The 14627-nt window shown below is 42.1% G+C and overlaps 1 protein-coding gene across 1 annotated transcript; it reads left to right on the top strand.

The window, feature by feature from the left end:
* Positions 1 to 1369: 1369 nt before the first annotated feature.
* NAA20 (N-alpha-acetyltransferase 20, NatB catalytic subunit) lies at positions 1370 to 14330 on the top strand. Its single transcript, XM_082252467.1, has 6 exons — positions 1370 to 1459; positions 4638 to 4662; positions 5629 to 5719; positions 11158 to 11293; positions 11378 to 11523; positions 14141 to 14330. The coding sequence occupies exons 1-6, from the start codon at positions 1407 to 1409 to the stop codon at positions 14224 to 14226; spliced, it is 537 nt and encodes a 178-aa protein (XP_082108593.1). The 5' UTR covers positions 1370 to 1406; the 3' UTR covers positions 14227 to 14330.
* The last annotated feature ends 297 nt before the right edge of the window (positions 14331 to 14627 follow it).

The raw sequence follows: 14627 nt of genomic DNA, 5'->3' as shown, positions 1-14627 counted from the left end.
AGTCGCAGTCGGTTGTCGGAAGCATCATACTAACAAGCCGACAATCGGCTGATCGGACGTTGGCCGAATATTTACGGCCGACAATCGGTGCGTGTGTACAGGCCTTTAGTATTGGGCACTCTTGAGTTCCCTAGTACTTACAGAATTTTTTCTAATAACCTTTTTTATTTTTACTTTCATTTTTCAAGTTAGATTCCAACAATTATTTTTGTTCCTTTAGATATGTTTTCAATGCACCTACTCTTGAAGAAGCGAGTATTTACTCGCGAAACGCGTCAGCCCAAGACGCATTTATATATAGGTCATGTTAATATGTTATTACCATGTTTTTACTTTTGAGACAAAGATGTATTGTACTCGTACGCATCTCATTATGTATGTTACTCCCATGCATTTATGTATTGTTAGATCTCCAACCTAGTTTGCCATTACAAGCGTCTTTAAGGCGCATAATGATATTGACTTTCATACTTTACCCAACTTTTTACAATAAAGATTATTTTTCCAATCATCTATGTTTTCTTATTTCCAGCCAAATGTACCCACCTCATCTAAAGTCTCACGGGCCAATTTTCTCTTTTTCTGTCGCATTCGGGATGGAGGTGGAATACAGACCATTTTTCTGTTTTGATATTGCACTTTATGTTACATGTAATCATTTCATTGCACTGAACGAGAGAATGGTTAATAATTTGCACTACACTAGCTTACTGAATTAAAAGTGTTTGATATTTTATTATTATAGCTTTACCATTACTTTATACTGAAACATATGGTAAGCCAATAAAGAGGCTGAGCGTGTCACCGCTGCCTCCTCAGCACTGTACAATGAGTAGGATTGTGGGTGCAGTAACAATACAGAGACCTAACATGATAGACAGACAACCTCCCTCTCCCCCTGCCAGCTGAGTGAATGAATGGCACGGCCGGGCCGCACACACCTGGTTATAAAGTAAATCGTCCGCCCGTGCTCCCGGCGCTGCAGTGGGCTCAGCTTCCTCATACAGCACCCTGAGGAGAGATGACACGAGTCTGGAGTGCGCTGGACGGGCCGAAAATCAAGGGAAAGCGGTTCAAATGAAGGCGGCCATCTTGGGACTTCCCGTCAGACACTGCGCGGGAGCACCGCCAATGCGGTCGCGTCAGTGGAAGTGTATGGGAGACATCTTGGTACTGGCGGAAGCGATGACGTTACATCTCATGAGCAATGTGATTTGCTAAAGGGAAAAAAAATTACAGCGGGCTTGACCAGTCCCAGCTTAGCGGAAACAAGACACTTCCAGTGACAAGCATGGCGGTGTTTTGGCCTGCCAGGAACGTGACGTGTTTATGCGCCAGACCAATGCGTTGTACAGGTGCCCCATTTCCGGTGTGTTCCACTGCTGTCCTCCCGGTGTGTGGAGAAGATGACTTCCCTCAGAGCATTCACCTGCGATGATCTGTTCCGATTTAACAACATGTGAGCTGGGAATTACTCTTCCTTCTTTTATTCTCCCATGACAGGGCATAGGGACAAAGCAGTGCTGTGTGTGAGCTCAGGGGGTACCCCACTATCATTGTACTCTCCATAGGCGACTGCACTCAGCTCACAGTCTACACATGTACAGGATATACTGACAACAAACTTTTTTTTTTTTCTTTAGTTTTGGGAAATAGTTACACATTTGTGGGGTTTTTGTCTGTAGTCTGGTGGAAACATTTTCCTTTACTATCTATTAGGGATGCATCCATACTTTTTTTTTAAGTGTTTGTTACCCCAGCATTTCATGTTCCTGACATGTGCCTGCTGTACTTTTATGAGAAAGTATCCTGTTATCTTTCTATTGATTACTTAATGTGAAATCCCTGGTGTTCCAGCCAGTGCCTCTGCTTTCCTATTAAAAAAATGACCACACTAAGCAGGATTGCACAGCGTGGTCAGTTCTCTTGTTTTGCTGGGAACTTATGCCTCGTTTCCACTGAGTGGTACGGTTCGGTTCAGTACGGTTCAGAACGGTACACCTTGCTTTTCCACTGCCAATAGTACCCTTTCATCCCTTTCATGATAGGCGTAGTGTAGCAGGAAAGCTGTGATAGACGTTTCTCTGTCAACCTATCAAAGTTCTGCAGAGTGTAGCACCACCCTGTTGGTACGGTACTAGTGTGCTCCACCCTGTTGGTACGGTACTAGTGTGCTCCACCCTGTTGGTACGGTACTAATGTGCTTGGTACCCCAATGAAAGGGTACCAAAAAAGTGGTACGGTACGGAATTAGGGTACCATTCAAAATGAAAACAGCAAAAATAGCTTACCGTACCGCTCAGTGGAAACGAGCCATTAGTGTGCTTTCCTCCAATGATCAGACTTGTCCTGACACGCCCCCGCTGCACAGCCATTCACTGGAGAGTTTAGTGTGCTGCTGCTTTTCCTCCCCCAGCTCTTATTTTAGCTGAGAACAGAGGGAATGTGATCATTTATGCAAAAGGAATTTATACATTTTTTTTTTTTATGTCTATACACAAATGATTTGCCTTTAATTTCTGTTTTGAACTGAACAGGTTGTTTTACAAGGTGATCGTTTACAATCATTTTGAGTACTCCCCTACTCCCTAGGAAGAGTAGGTAGAGGGGTGGTTTGGAAGGAGGAGGGCGAAGTTGGGTGAGGGCTTAAGTGAGGGCAGTGGAGTTGAGGGCTGGAGTGGCTGGGATGCAGCATCTCATGCAGGGTGATCCTCTGGAGGTGGGAGCCTGGGACCAGCTGAGCACTGCTGATACATCTTGTCCTGGACCTTCCTCCTGGCCAAATGGGGCTAGGGGGGAACTTAGTGGAGGGCCCAGAGGAAGAGTGGGTGGGGACTCCAAAATTCTCTGTACCAATGAGCTAATCACCTGCTATGCAGCTATTAAAAAAAAAAAAAAAATATATATATATATATATATATATTATTTCTTCAGGTCCCCTGTGTTCAGTGAGTGCCAGGGAACAGAAAGTAGACTATTTAAGCACTTTTAGGTGGATTAATCCACAGCAGCGCTCCCAGCCAGCCCCAGTGTACTGATATATAAGAGGCTGGCCTTAAGGCTTCATTCACATGTCAGCGTATCGATCGCGGTTCTGCCCACGATCCGGAAATAATTGCAAATGGCGGGACGCCTGTGCTTTGCCGGTGATTTGCAATAGCACCCCAAACGCTGTGCGATGTTTCCGCGATTTGCGCCTGCCGAATCGCGGTAACATCGCACAAAAAAATTGCGGGACGCATGACGCCCAAAAAAGGTACAAGAGCTTCTTTGGGGCGTCATGCGTCCCACGATTTGCAATGATTTCCGGATCGCGGGCAGAATCGCAGTGATTCTGCCCGCGATCACTACGCTGACATGTGAACGTATCCTCAATGTTATTGTGTGGAGCGCTGCTGCAGATTAATCCGCCTAAACCCAACATTGGTTAAATAGTCCGCTTTCTGTCTCCCAGCTTCCACTGAACATTGGGGACCCGGAGAAGTTTTTTTTTTTTTTTATGGCTGCACAGCAGGGAAATAACTCATTGATACACAGAATTTTGGAGTCACCGTCTGCTCTACCTCTGCCCCCCCACTGAGTTTGCAGGGCCAGGACAGGAGGGCTGGTATGGTATGATCGGTGGGGGTGGAGATGGGGCAGAAGTGACAGCTGGCAGGAGGGGAGGAGGAGGCGGGGAGGGGAATCCTACAAACAGTTATAATGTCATTGGTGGTTGGTTGTTAAGAATGCAGCAGCCCTGCTCCTTAACAACCAATGATTGCCGGCATTTATTTTTTTACAAAGGTAAAGATGAGGGGATTGCACTGTCTACTGAATAGGTAAAGTGATGTAGGTGATAAACAAAGAAATATGTACAATGGGTAATATGATATAAATGTATAAATGCACAAAGATGAGCAATAAATAACACAATGAAAAATAAGCTAAAATAATGATACATGGTGAAATATAAGTGCAATGAATTCCATTAAGGTGCTGAATAAATAAATGGTGGCAAATAGTATTTTAATTGATGAAAGTGTCCAAGTGCACACAAAAAAAAAATATATATTAATTGATAAGGTGCAGTAAAAGTGCAAAGTACTCAATAAAGTGGCAGTGTGCACAAGATAATTGAACCAATGGATACGATAAAGTGACCTGTGCACATAAATGATTAAATTAAATGAAGTGACTGGTGTCAGCAGACAAAAATATTTCATATAACCGGTAAGTAAAATAAATGAATAAAGTGGCTAGGTGACAAAATGGTAATCCAATAAAGTGACTAGGTGACATAATAAGTCGTGCACGCTGCTGAAGACGTTTGACGAAACGCGTACAGCGCCGTTGCATCACTTCCGTTGCGTTCCAAGGATCTGAATAGCGTTTTTTACATGGATTTATATACCCCACAGTGAGCAGCATTAGTGACATCACTGTAGTTTGAATTAATTAATGGAAACCAATAGGAGAAATATGTTTAAGTTTACAATTGATTTAAAGACTGCTGTCACTGGCTAATTATATGAAGTACTGTACATAAAGATTGCAAGGAGACGCGGTCACTAATATTATGTTTTACTCCTGTAGCTTTGCTTTAAGACATTAATAATGTGTCTGTGTTTTCTTTTTTTTTTTTTTTTTTTTTACAGAAACTTGGATCCACTCACAGAAACTGTATCCTTTATTTAGCTATGCAATCTAATAAAGTCTTCAATATCTCAATAAACAAAGTTTATCTTGAAGGAGAATTGCGAGCTACTAAAAAAAACAAACTTAACTCACCTATATGGCTGCAGCATCAGTCCAGTGCTGCAGCTGTTCCCCCCCACTGGCTCTAGGACTGAGAACTGAGTTCTCGGTCTTCAGTAAGCAGAAAGTGATGACTGTCAGTCACCGGCTCTCTGTTCTGCCCCTCCAGCGTTCACTGAAGCCCTGGGCTTTGGAGGGGGGCGGGAGCGGACTTTGAATCTGGGTCACAGGTGTGCAGAAATAAGTGCACTTTTGTGACCCAAAAGAGAAGTATAGCCAAAAGATCTCTGGCCATACTTCTCTTTTAGTAAAGCGGAAGTATCCCCTTTAAATATATTTGCTTTATCCTGTTCCCCTTTGTTCCATTTTAATTGGGAGATCCAGAGCCAGTGTGGTTGACAGTGCCAATCCCCCCATTGTCCTACAACACAGCTACATATGAGCCGACTACTTAAATAGCGGTGATTGGCAGCGCTGGTTACAACACAAGCAGAGGGAGGATGTATGTCAATCAGACAGAAGATCAGCAGTGCTCTGTCTTCAGTTGCTCCATGTGGAGGAAGACAGAGCACCCAAGGCCAGGGAGAGGGGACCTATCAGCCAGGGGAGGAAACTGCAGTCTGCAGCCGGCCCAAGTCTTCTCTTTGGGATAAAGGACTTTCTAGCTGGTATATTTAAATAGGAGGGGTGGTGACAAATTGGGCATCATGCAGGGGAGAAGCTGAGAGGTAGAAATCACAGGCAAAAATATCTGAATTGTAGAATCATTCAGTTTACAAAGATTGGTATTTAAACAAGAAATAATAGAGCTGCAGTTAATATTTGTTGCCGATCAGACTTTTTCTTTAATTTTCTTTTATTTGGTTCAGTATTTCTTAACAAACATGTTAGTATGGGATTCCTTTTTATTTACAGTATTTGGCACACTGGCCAGAATATTTCATTGTTGCTGAGGCTCCAGGGGGTGAACTTATGGGTTACAGTAAGTACATGATTTATTTCTTTGATAGCTTCTCGGCTATTAACCACTTTACCACCGGAGGATTTTGCTGTCTTACGTCCAGGCCACTTTTTGCGATTCGGCGCTGTGCAACTTTAACTGACAATTGCGCGGTCGTGCGACGCCGTACCCAAACGAAATTGACGTCCTTTTTTTCCCACAAACAGAGCTTTCTTTTGGTGGTATTTGATCACCTGTGCGATTTTTTTTTTTTTTTTTTTTTTTTTTTTTTTTTTTTTTTTTTTTACTTTTTGCGCTATAAACAAAAAAAAAGAGCGTTTATTTTGAAAAAATAACAATATTTTTAACATTTTTTTTATATGAAATTCCCCCCAAAAAAATGCAAAAATCTAAATTTTTTAAGATTTTTGGCCAATTTGTTTTCTACCTATGTTTGGTAAAAAAAAAATCACAATAAGCGTATTTTGATTGGTTCACGGAAAAGTTATTGCGTTTACTAACTAAGGTAAAGATTTCTGTCATTTTTGGTGTTTTTTTTTTTTTTTTTTTTTTTTTTTCCGGGACTGCGACATTGCGGCGGACAGATCGGACCCTTGACTGACATTTTTGACACTTTTGGGGGTACCAGTGACATTACTGCAGTAATCAGTGCTATATATTTGCACTGTTACTGTAAAAATGACACTGGCAGGGAAGGGGTTAATTTTATTGGAGAGGGAGGGGTTAATGTATGGCTGGTGCTTACTAACGTGTGGGGGGGAGGTGACTGAGTGACACAAGGACAGATCGCATGTTCAGCTATGCTGAACACTGTAATCTGTCACTCCTTGTCACTGAGGAGATCCGCCCGCTCTGTTTACACAAGCGGGCGGATCTCCAAACTATATCCCCCGACGATCGGGGAAGAGCGGCGGCGACCGCCGCCGCTCCTCCCCTGGCCCGACTCCCGCTGTGACTAAAAACAGCGGGAGCGAGCCTCCGGCGGCGCGCGCGCCGCCCACAAGGGTTGGAGTCCAGCGACGTAGCTGGACGATAACGAGCCACATTGCTGCAGTAGCAGCAATAGGAGCAGTGCTAAAGTGGTTAAAGAACAATATCATACCATCTTTGCACCAAGAGCTAAAATCAAGCACCATTTGAGAAATACAAGTAGGCTGTATTTCATCATTTTAAATGCCCTAAATTGAATATTTTTATCCATTTAAAGTTGTAAAGCAGGTACTTTTGTTGTGATTAAGTTAAGATACCTGGAACCATTGAAAACTGAGCTGCAAATGTTAAGTTACAGAGCAGATGGCTGGCCTGCTCCCTTCCACACTTACAGTAGATATTAGTTATTGCAAATCATACCTGCTAAAACAAGTGGGAAAATACTTCTCTTTTTCCAGTGGGCCATTACTTAAAATAATGTTTCTTTGCTGCTCCCCGGCTAGTGCAAGTATTCGACCACTGGTAACAACCAGTGAATAGCTGGTTGTTAAAGCAGATGTAAATCCTCACATATACTCAGTGAAGTGAACAGCCTCAGATCATACACAGGGATGACACAAATCGCCCTTCATAAATTTTATTTGTATATCTGCTGTCTTCAGCTTACTACACTGTTTAGAAAGTGAACATTGTGTTAGAATTTTTTCTTCCTGTTCCAGCACTGGGTGTGGCATACACTGTGTGGCAGCTGATTGGAGAGGCACCCCCCCCCCCCCACACACACACACACACACACACACACACACACACACACAAGCAGAGGAAGGAAGAAACATGCTGTGCTGTGAATAGACCAGCTCTCTGCTAATCTATCTCTATGCACCCACCTCAACACAAATTTCCAGCTGCTTTTATCTCCTGTGTTGGAGAACTTGTCAGAAGTTGAAAGTTTTCATCCATTTGTAGTTGTAAAGCAGGTACTTTTGTTGTGTTTAAGTTAAGATACCTGGAACCAGGACCGCTGATAGGGGGGGGGGGGGGACCACCAGCCCTCTTGTAGGGGGCCCGAGCACACAGGGGGCCCACACAGAGAGGGGGATTAGTGATGGACAACAAATACAGAAATCTTCCTCCAGCACCTGAATCTGATCTCTGTCCCTCTCCCTGCTATCAGCTTTTATCTGTTGAGAAAGAGACAGTTGTCCCTCACTAATCCCCCTCCCTGTGTGTGCCCCCCTCCCAGCACTTATCTCTGCTCAGGAGTTTATTTGTAAATTGTAACTTTGTTTCTCTCTGTCTCTCTGATCACTGAGCTACAACTGCCCAGCCTGTATATTTTTCTCATCTCATCTTCTTTTTTATTTAACATAGTTTTTTTTTTTAGATTTAGCAGGAATTATGCGAGTTATGTTATATTTGTGTCTGATAATAGTAGGGATGCACCGAAATGATAATTCTGGGCCGAAACCGAAAATGCAGGATGCCCTTGGCCGAAAACCGAAACCTAAAATGACTTTTTCCCCCGAATAATTTTAAAATAGATAGAAGAGGGGCATACACCAAAAACAGGCAGCGACGTACACCTGTCGCTGCCACCCTGTCACAGTATATGTACTGTGATGGGTTGGCAAGAGGTTAATTTAATTACCAATGGTATTTGTATTATGCAGCATGAGGGGGTTAATGTATTGCCACTGCTGGTCACTGATGCATTAGTGACCGACCAGTGGCAGTTAATTAACCCCTTTGTGCTGCATTAGTGCAACCAGTATCAGTGTTAATTAATACTGGTTGCACTGATACTGGTTTCACTAATGCAGCACAAAGGGGTTAATTAACTGCCACTGGTCGGTCACTAATGCATCAGTGACCAGCAGTGGCAATACATTAACCCCCTCATGCTGCATAATACATAATACAAATACCATTGGTAACCTCTTCTCAGCTCCCCTCCTCCCCCTGCCTCAGCGTCCTTACTGTCGGACACTCTGCTCCTCCGGTGTCCTTCATTCAAAAGTCCTGCCTCCCAGTGATGTCCCTACTACTACGATCTGTGCATGAATGAACTGACACACCGGGCAGGCGAGCGGCCGCTAATAGCTGTAACTATGTGAGCGCTTCACTTCCCTGTCAGCGGAGATACATGCCTGACAGGGAAGTGAAGCGCTCACATAGTTATAGCTATTAGCGGCTGCTCGCCCGCCCTCCCGCCCGGTGTCAGGTCAGTTCAGTTCATTCATACACATCGAAGTAGTAGAAGGGACATCACAGGGAGGCGGGTGGCCGGCCAAGGCAGGACTTTTCAAACCAGCGCTGCGCCCTCCTCCTTCCTCACGGCGGCCATTAATTTCGGCATGTTTAACCCATTTTCGGCCGAAAATTGGGGTAAGCCCATTTTCGGCCGAAAATTTCGGTGGCCGAAATCTTGGTGCATCCCTAGATAATAGTGATTTTGTTGTAGTTTTAGCTAAATATATCTTTAATATTTTCTTGAGGGGGGGGGGGGGCTCTGACAGGTAGTCTGTATGGGGCCCCGCAATTTCTAACAGCAGCCCTGCTTGGAACCATTGAAAACTGAGCTGCAAATGTTAAGTTACAGAGCAGATGGCTGGCCTGCTTCCTTCCACACTTACAGTAGATATAAGTTATTGCAAATCATACCTGCTAAAACAAGTGGGAAAATACTTCTCTTTTTCCAGTGGGCCATTACATAAAATAATGTTTCTTTGCTGCTCCCTGGCCAGTGCAAGTATTCGACCACTGGTAACATCCAGTGAATAGCTGGTTGTTAAAGCAGATGTAAATCCTTGCATATACTCAGTGAAGTGAACAGCCTCAGATCATACACAGGGATGACACAAATCGCCCTTCATAAATTTTATTTGTATATCTGCTGTCCTCAGCTTACTACACTGTTTAGAAAGTGAACATTGTGTTAGAATTTTTTCTTCCTGTTCCAGCACTGGGTGTGGCATACACTGTGTGACAGCTGATTGGAGAGGCACCCCCCCCCCCACACACACACACACACACACACACCCCCACACACACACCCACACACACACCCACACACACACGCAGAGGATGGAAGAAACATGCAGAGCTGTGCTGTGAATAGACCAGCTCTCTGCTAATCTATCTCTATGCACCCACCCCAACACAAATTTCCAGCTGCTTTTATCTCCTGTGCTGGTGAACTTGTCAGAAGTTGTCATGCTGAAAACAGGGGAATGGAGCAGCAGAAAGACAGAGGACTTAGTGCTTTGGAGTAGGGACTCGGAGGAGAACTCACACACCCAATCCACTGCAGGCTGCAGCCCGCCCCACACGTTCAGTGAGTCTCACTCTCCGCCCTAGTTTTTTCAATGGCACATTCAGGCAACCAATCACGCCGTGAGCAGCTGCACAGCTAACCAATCACGCGTGCCTGCACACCTGATTGGTTCGCTGTGCCGCTACTCACGCCGTGATTGGCTCCCTGAATGTGCCATTGAGAAAACTAGGGCGGAGAGTGAGACTCACTGAACGTGTGGGGCGGGCTGCAGCCTGCACGAGTGAGTAATGTATGCAGCTGTGCTCCTTTCTAATCCACCGCTCCAGCCTCCTACCACCACTGCCAGTAGCAGTATATATGTGAAATACAATAAATAATCTATATTGACATGGTGTGTATACAAAAAGGGAAAAGTAGATGTATGTATGTATATGTAGAGGAAAATAAATTATTAATAATTCAGAGGTGATTTATATATTTATATATTAATAATTTATTTTCCTCTACATATACATACATACATCTACTTTTCCCTTTTTGTATACACACCATGTCAATATAGATTATTTATTGTATTTCACATATATACTGGCAGCACCAATCACTTCCTCTTCCTTTTTATAATCTATTATATAACCCCTTCCAGGGTTATATTCTGAAGTGTGCTGCAGCCAACCTTCTTTATATTTCTCCATATAAAGGACGGGTCCCACAATATCGCAATATATATCGTTGGAAAAAAAATATTGCAATATATTTTTTTCCAATATCGTGCAGGCCTACTTTGGAGAGAGATAAGTAAACACTACAGATCTGTGTGCGCCGGTCAGATTTCACGAATAGGGTTTACATCCACTTTGCGGTGGGTGCCAGTTCCTTAACCAGTGACTCCTCTCCTGTCAGTGGAGGTCCTGTCCTGTTTACATTCCACTGACAGCAGAATGTAAACAAAAAGTGGTGTGCAGTCCCCCTACAAACCAGTCTAGTAGATTACCAGTGCCCCCCCATGCAGCTTTTATTCACTGCAGCTCAAACATCGTGTGGTAAATCTTGAGCTTTTAGGCAAATGTTATTTATGGGAAGGCCTTTAAGAAAATCCACACTGATTATACTGTACTGTTGCATAGGGAACTGATACAACATTATCGTGTTCTTGGGCCTAGTCATGCAGGGGTACCGCAGGTTTTAACTATAATAAATTGTTAGCTAAATTCTTGCTGTAAACTTGTAAATGGCATGTGTATTTGCCTTCTAGTAATGGGCAAAGCAGAAGGATCTGTGGCTCGAGAAGAGTGGCATGGACACGTCACTGCGCTCTCTGTAGCACCTGAATTTCGGCGCCTTGGGTTAGCTGCCAAACTGATGGAACTGCTTGAAGAAATTTCTGAAAGGTGAAAGCTGCTCAATAAAAACATTGTACTGTGAGTATCATTCACTAAAGGAACTTCCTAACCTTTTGTTTTCCTTATTTACAGGAAAGGAGGATTTTTTGTTGATCTGTTTGTAAGAGTTTCCAATCAGGTAGCAGTGAATATGTATAAACAGCTGGGCTACAGTGTCTATAGGACTGTAATAGAGTACTACTCAGCCAGTAATGGGGAGCCGGATGAAGATGCATATGGTAAGTCACGTGAATTATATCTTTCTAACCTCTCAAAATAAAATGTGGGAGGAGGGGCATTTTCAAAAAATGCGCACACTTACCTTTGGGAATGCTGTGGATCCAACAACTTCTTGCTTTTTCATTGGGCAGGCACTGATAATGTAACTCCAGTGCATGCGCTCCAGAGTCACATTGGGTTTAAGTCACAAAAGCAAGACACCATTTGGGTCATGTGACATGTTAACTCAACTATATCATGCAATTTAAAAAAATGTCAATTCTCTACAGGTTTATGCGGTATTTACTGCAAAAATGAGAAGTGGTTGGTAAATATCTCGTATACCTGTCTAAAAGTGAAATCATTAAAAAAAATATAAACCAAAGCATTTGTAAAATAAGTCGTAGTTGAGCCACATGATATTTAAAAATACTGCTGGTGGTTATGAAGTCAGCGTCCTTAACCAGGGAATAGCTGGTGGTTAAGGTGCAAGCAACCACCAGCGTCCTTAATAACCCGTGAATAATTGGTTGTAAAGGAGCTGGCTCCTACCGTTGTCCTTAACAACCAGTGAATAGCTGGTGGTTGAGGTGGTGCCAAGAATGGAAACAAAAAATAAAAAAAGGCGTAAGGTTCTTCCCCAAAATCCATACCGGACCCTTATCTGAGCATGCAGCCCGACAGGCCAGGAAGAAGGGGGGGGGGGGTAACATTTCTGCAGAGAATGCATTAGGCTAAAAATCATTTACCATTTCAACCACTTTAAACACTGCATGAGTTATTTTCATTCAAAGATTCATGCAGTATTTAATTCTTAAGGAATTGACTCCATTATCTCTGCATGAGGATCTGTTCCTGCCATCTTATAGACTGTAGTGTGAGTGGGCTGCAGTCACGGTACAAAATAATAAAAAAAAAAAGATTGATAGCAGGTAAGCAAAAGTGTTTTTTGGCAGATTATTTGAATGATTGATTGTATTAAAATAAATTAATATAAATTGATTACTTTAAGTAATTACCAGAAGAATTTGTTATCTTCCACCAGAACTCTAACTGTTAGCACATTTTCATTGAATTAATGCAAAGCGTTCTCTGATTGGATGAGGTGGAAAGGTGGGGCTGTAATGTCACACTCTCCACCTTGTTCAATCAGAGAATGCTTTGAATTCATGCAAACATTGCAAAACATTCTCTGAAGGGTGCCCATGATGAGCAGCTGACCTCCTAAATTCATGGCATAGGACAAGTGTATTTGGCATACATAGTTACATTGGTCTAAGTATAACATACCAATGCGGGGAATTATTCTTTAAAGAAATGCTGTGGAAATTTAGCTATACCCTTTACTGTCAACTTTAAGCTCTGTGTCCAAGCATTCTGTAACCATCTAAAGAAAAAAAAAAAACTATAGTTGAACTTGCTATTGAAAGCATTCTAGTAATGAAAGCCCAAAATAACCATTGTTATGAAGGGGTTAAGCAATCTGAAATGGCTACTGAGGATCCTTTTAAAAATGTTAAAAAGAGGTATGGCCCAGAGTAACCAGTCACATTCAAGTTGTCACTTTTGAGCATCAAATGCTAATCTGATTACTTCGCTGTGTGGAACTTTTAATACATTTCCAATAATAATGATTTATTTGCGGAAAATGCTAGAAGATCAGGCAGTCGTGGACAACTTAGCTAAAGGTAAACGCCTGTAAATAAAGGAATACTATCTCTCCGAAGTGCTAGCTGCATGTACTGTTGTATGTTTCCCCATGCAGCTGTTCAGCTGCTACACGTTTAGTATGTGGTGCTGCTTTGTTCAAACACTTTTGATTTACATATTTGGGGCTGCTTGATCTCCCTGCACCTTTTTCTAAGAAATTATACGACCAAAACTACAATCTTCCACATGTAACATATGGCTTAGCACCAGAGGCTGGTGGTCAGTCCTATTACCAAAATCTAGGGACACTACATGAAGGCAGAATACCGTGCAAACTTTGCAATTTAAAATAAGGGCACTCAGTTGCACCATAAAAATCGGCCGTCAGCACTGCATGCAATGTAGATTTTAAAATTAGAATTTCCACACCCATAACTCAGTTTAAAGGGTTAAAGTTTACGCACATCCATGTAATAAAGATAAAGCACTTCTTAATGCAGTTACTAGCCCAGTGGGACGCTCCACATATACAGAGTAGCCTTACCTGAAATTGCAAGCCACAGTCCCCAAATTCCTGTCGGACGTTCCAGGTATTCCCCAATCGGGCATACATGTACTTTTCCATGCAAAGTGTTACTAACAAGTTGTTGTTTCCACTTAGCAACAGTGGAGGAATTTTGTGATTTTTTTTTTTTTTTTTTTTTTTTTTTTTTTTTTATTGCATTTCAATTATTTTCTGACTTGAAACAAAGCTTGCAACATGGCTGCCTGCAAAGGGTCGCATAGCGGAGATGGTTAGTGCAGTCTAAAATACTTGTAAAACCATCTCTGGGAATATATTGTACATTCCTATTTTTACTTTGGTGATATTTTTAAAAATTTGTAAAAATTTCCGTATTTCTTTAGTTGATATGCAACAGCTGTTTTCCACATTAACATGTCTTGTTTAATCTGCGTTTTTTTTCTTTTTTCTTTTTTTTCCTCCAGACATGAGAAAGGCGCTATCGAGAGATACAGAGAAAAAGTCTATTATCCCCTTACCTCATCCTGTTAGACCAGAAGATATTGAATAACCATAGCTGTGGTTCTTGGGCAAAGTAGTGAAGTTTATTTCTTCATATTGTGTACATAGCAAAGCACTTGGCTTAGTCTTGCAAACTTTTTTATACTCAATGAAATATGTCCTTCTTTATACTCAATGAAATGTGTATGTTGCAAAGCATATTCATATACTGGTAAACATGGCATTGTCTATGGAAGTTTAGTGCAAAATGCTTTACTTTTTTATCTAACGAATAGCTATGGATTATGTATTATTTATTTATTTAGGTGAATGATTTCATGCTTATAGACAAGAATGTGGCTTGAATTAATTAATTTAGTTTTTTATTCCTTATTTTCATGAGGACCATTCCATTTTCTGCTAAATCTAGCCAGACATGTTAATGTTCAGTATATTTTCCCATCCACACTA

This window comes from Pelophylax lessonae (assembly GCF_965119305.1).
Source record: "Pelophylax lessonae genome assembly, chromosome: 3".
NCBI lineage: Eukaryota > Metazoa > Chordata > Amphibia > Anura > Ranidae > Pelophylax > Pelophylax lessonae.
This window is presented reverse-complemented; position numbering and strand designations above follow the sequence as displayed.

Excerpts from the sequence above, each read along its gene's own strand:
- NAA20 (XM_082252467.1), top strand. The coding sequence starts at position 1,407 with ATGACTTCCCTCAGAGCATTCACCTGCGATGATCTGTTCCGATTTAAC. Across the intron at positions 1,460-4,637 it reads CTGTTCCGATTTAACAACAT|AAACTTGGATCCACTCACAG; the intron begins GTGAGCTGGGAA and ends TTTTTTTTACAG. Across the intron at positions 11,524-14,140 it reads GCCGGATGAAGATGCATATG|ACATGAGAAAGGCGCTATCG; the intron begins GTAAGTCACGTG and ends TTTTTCCTCCAG.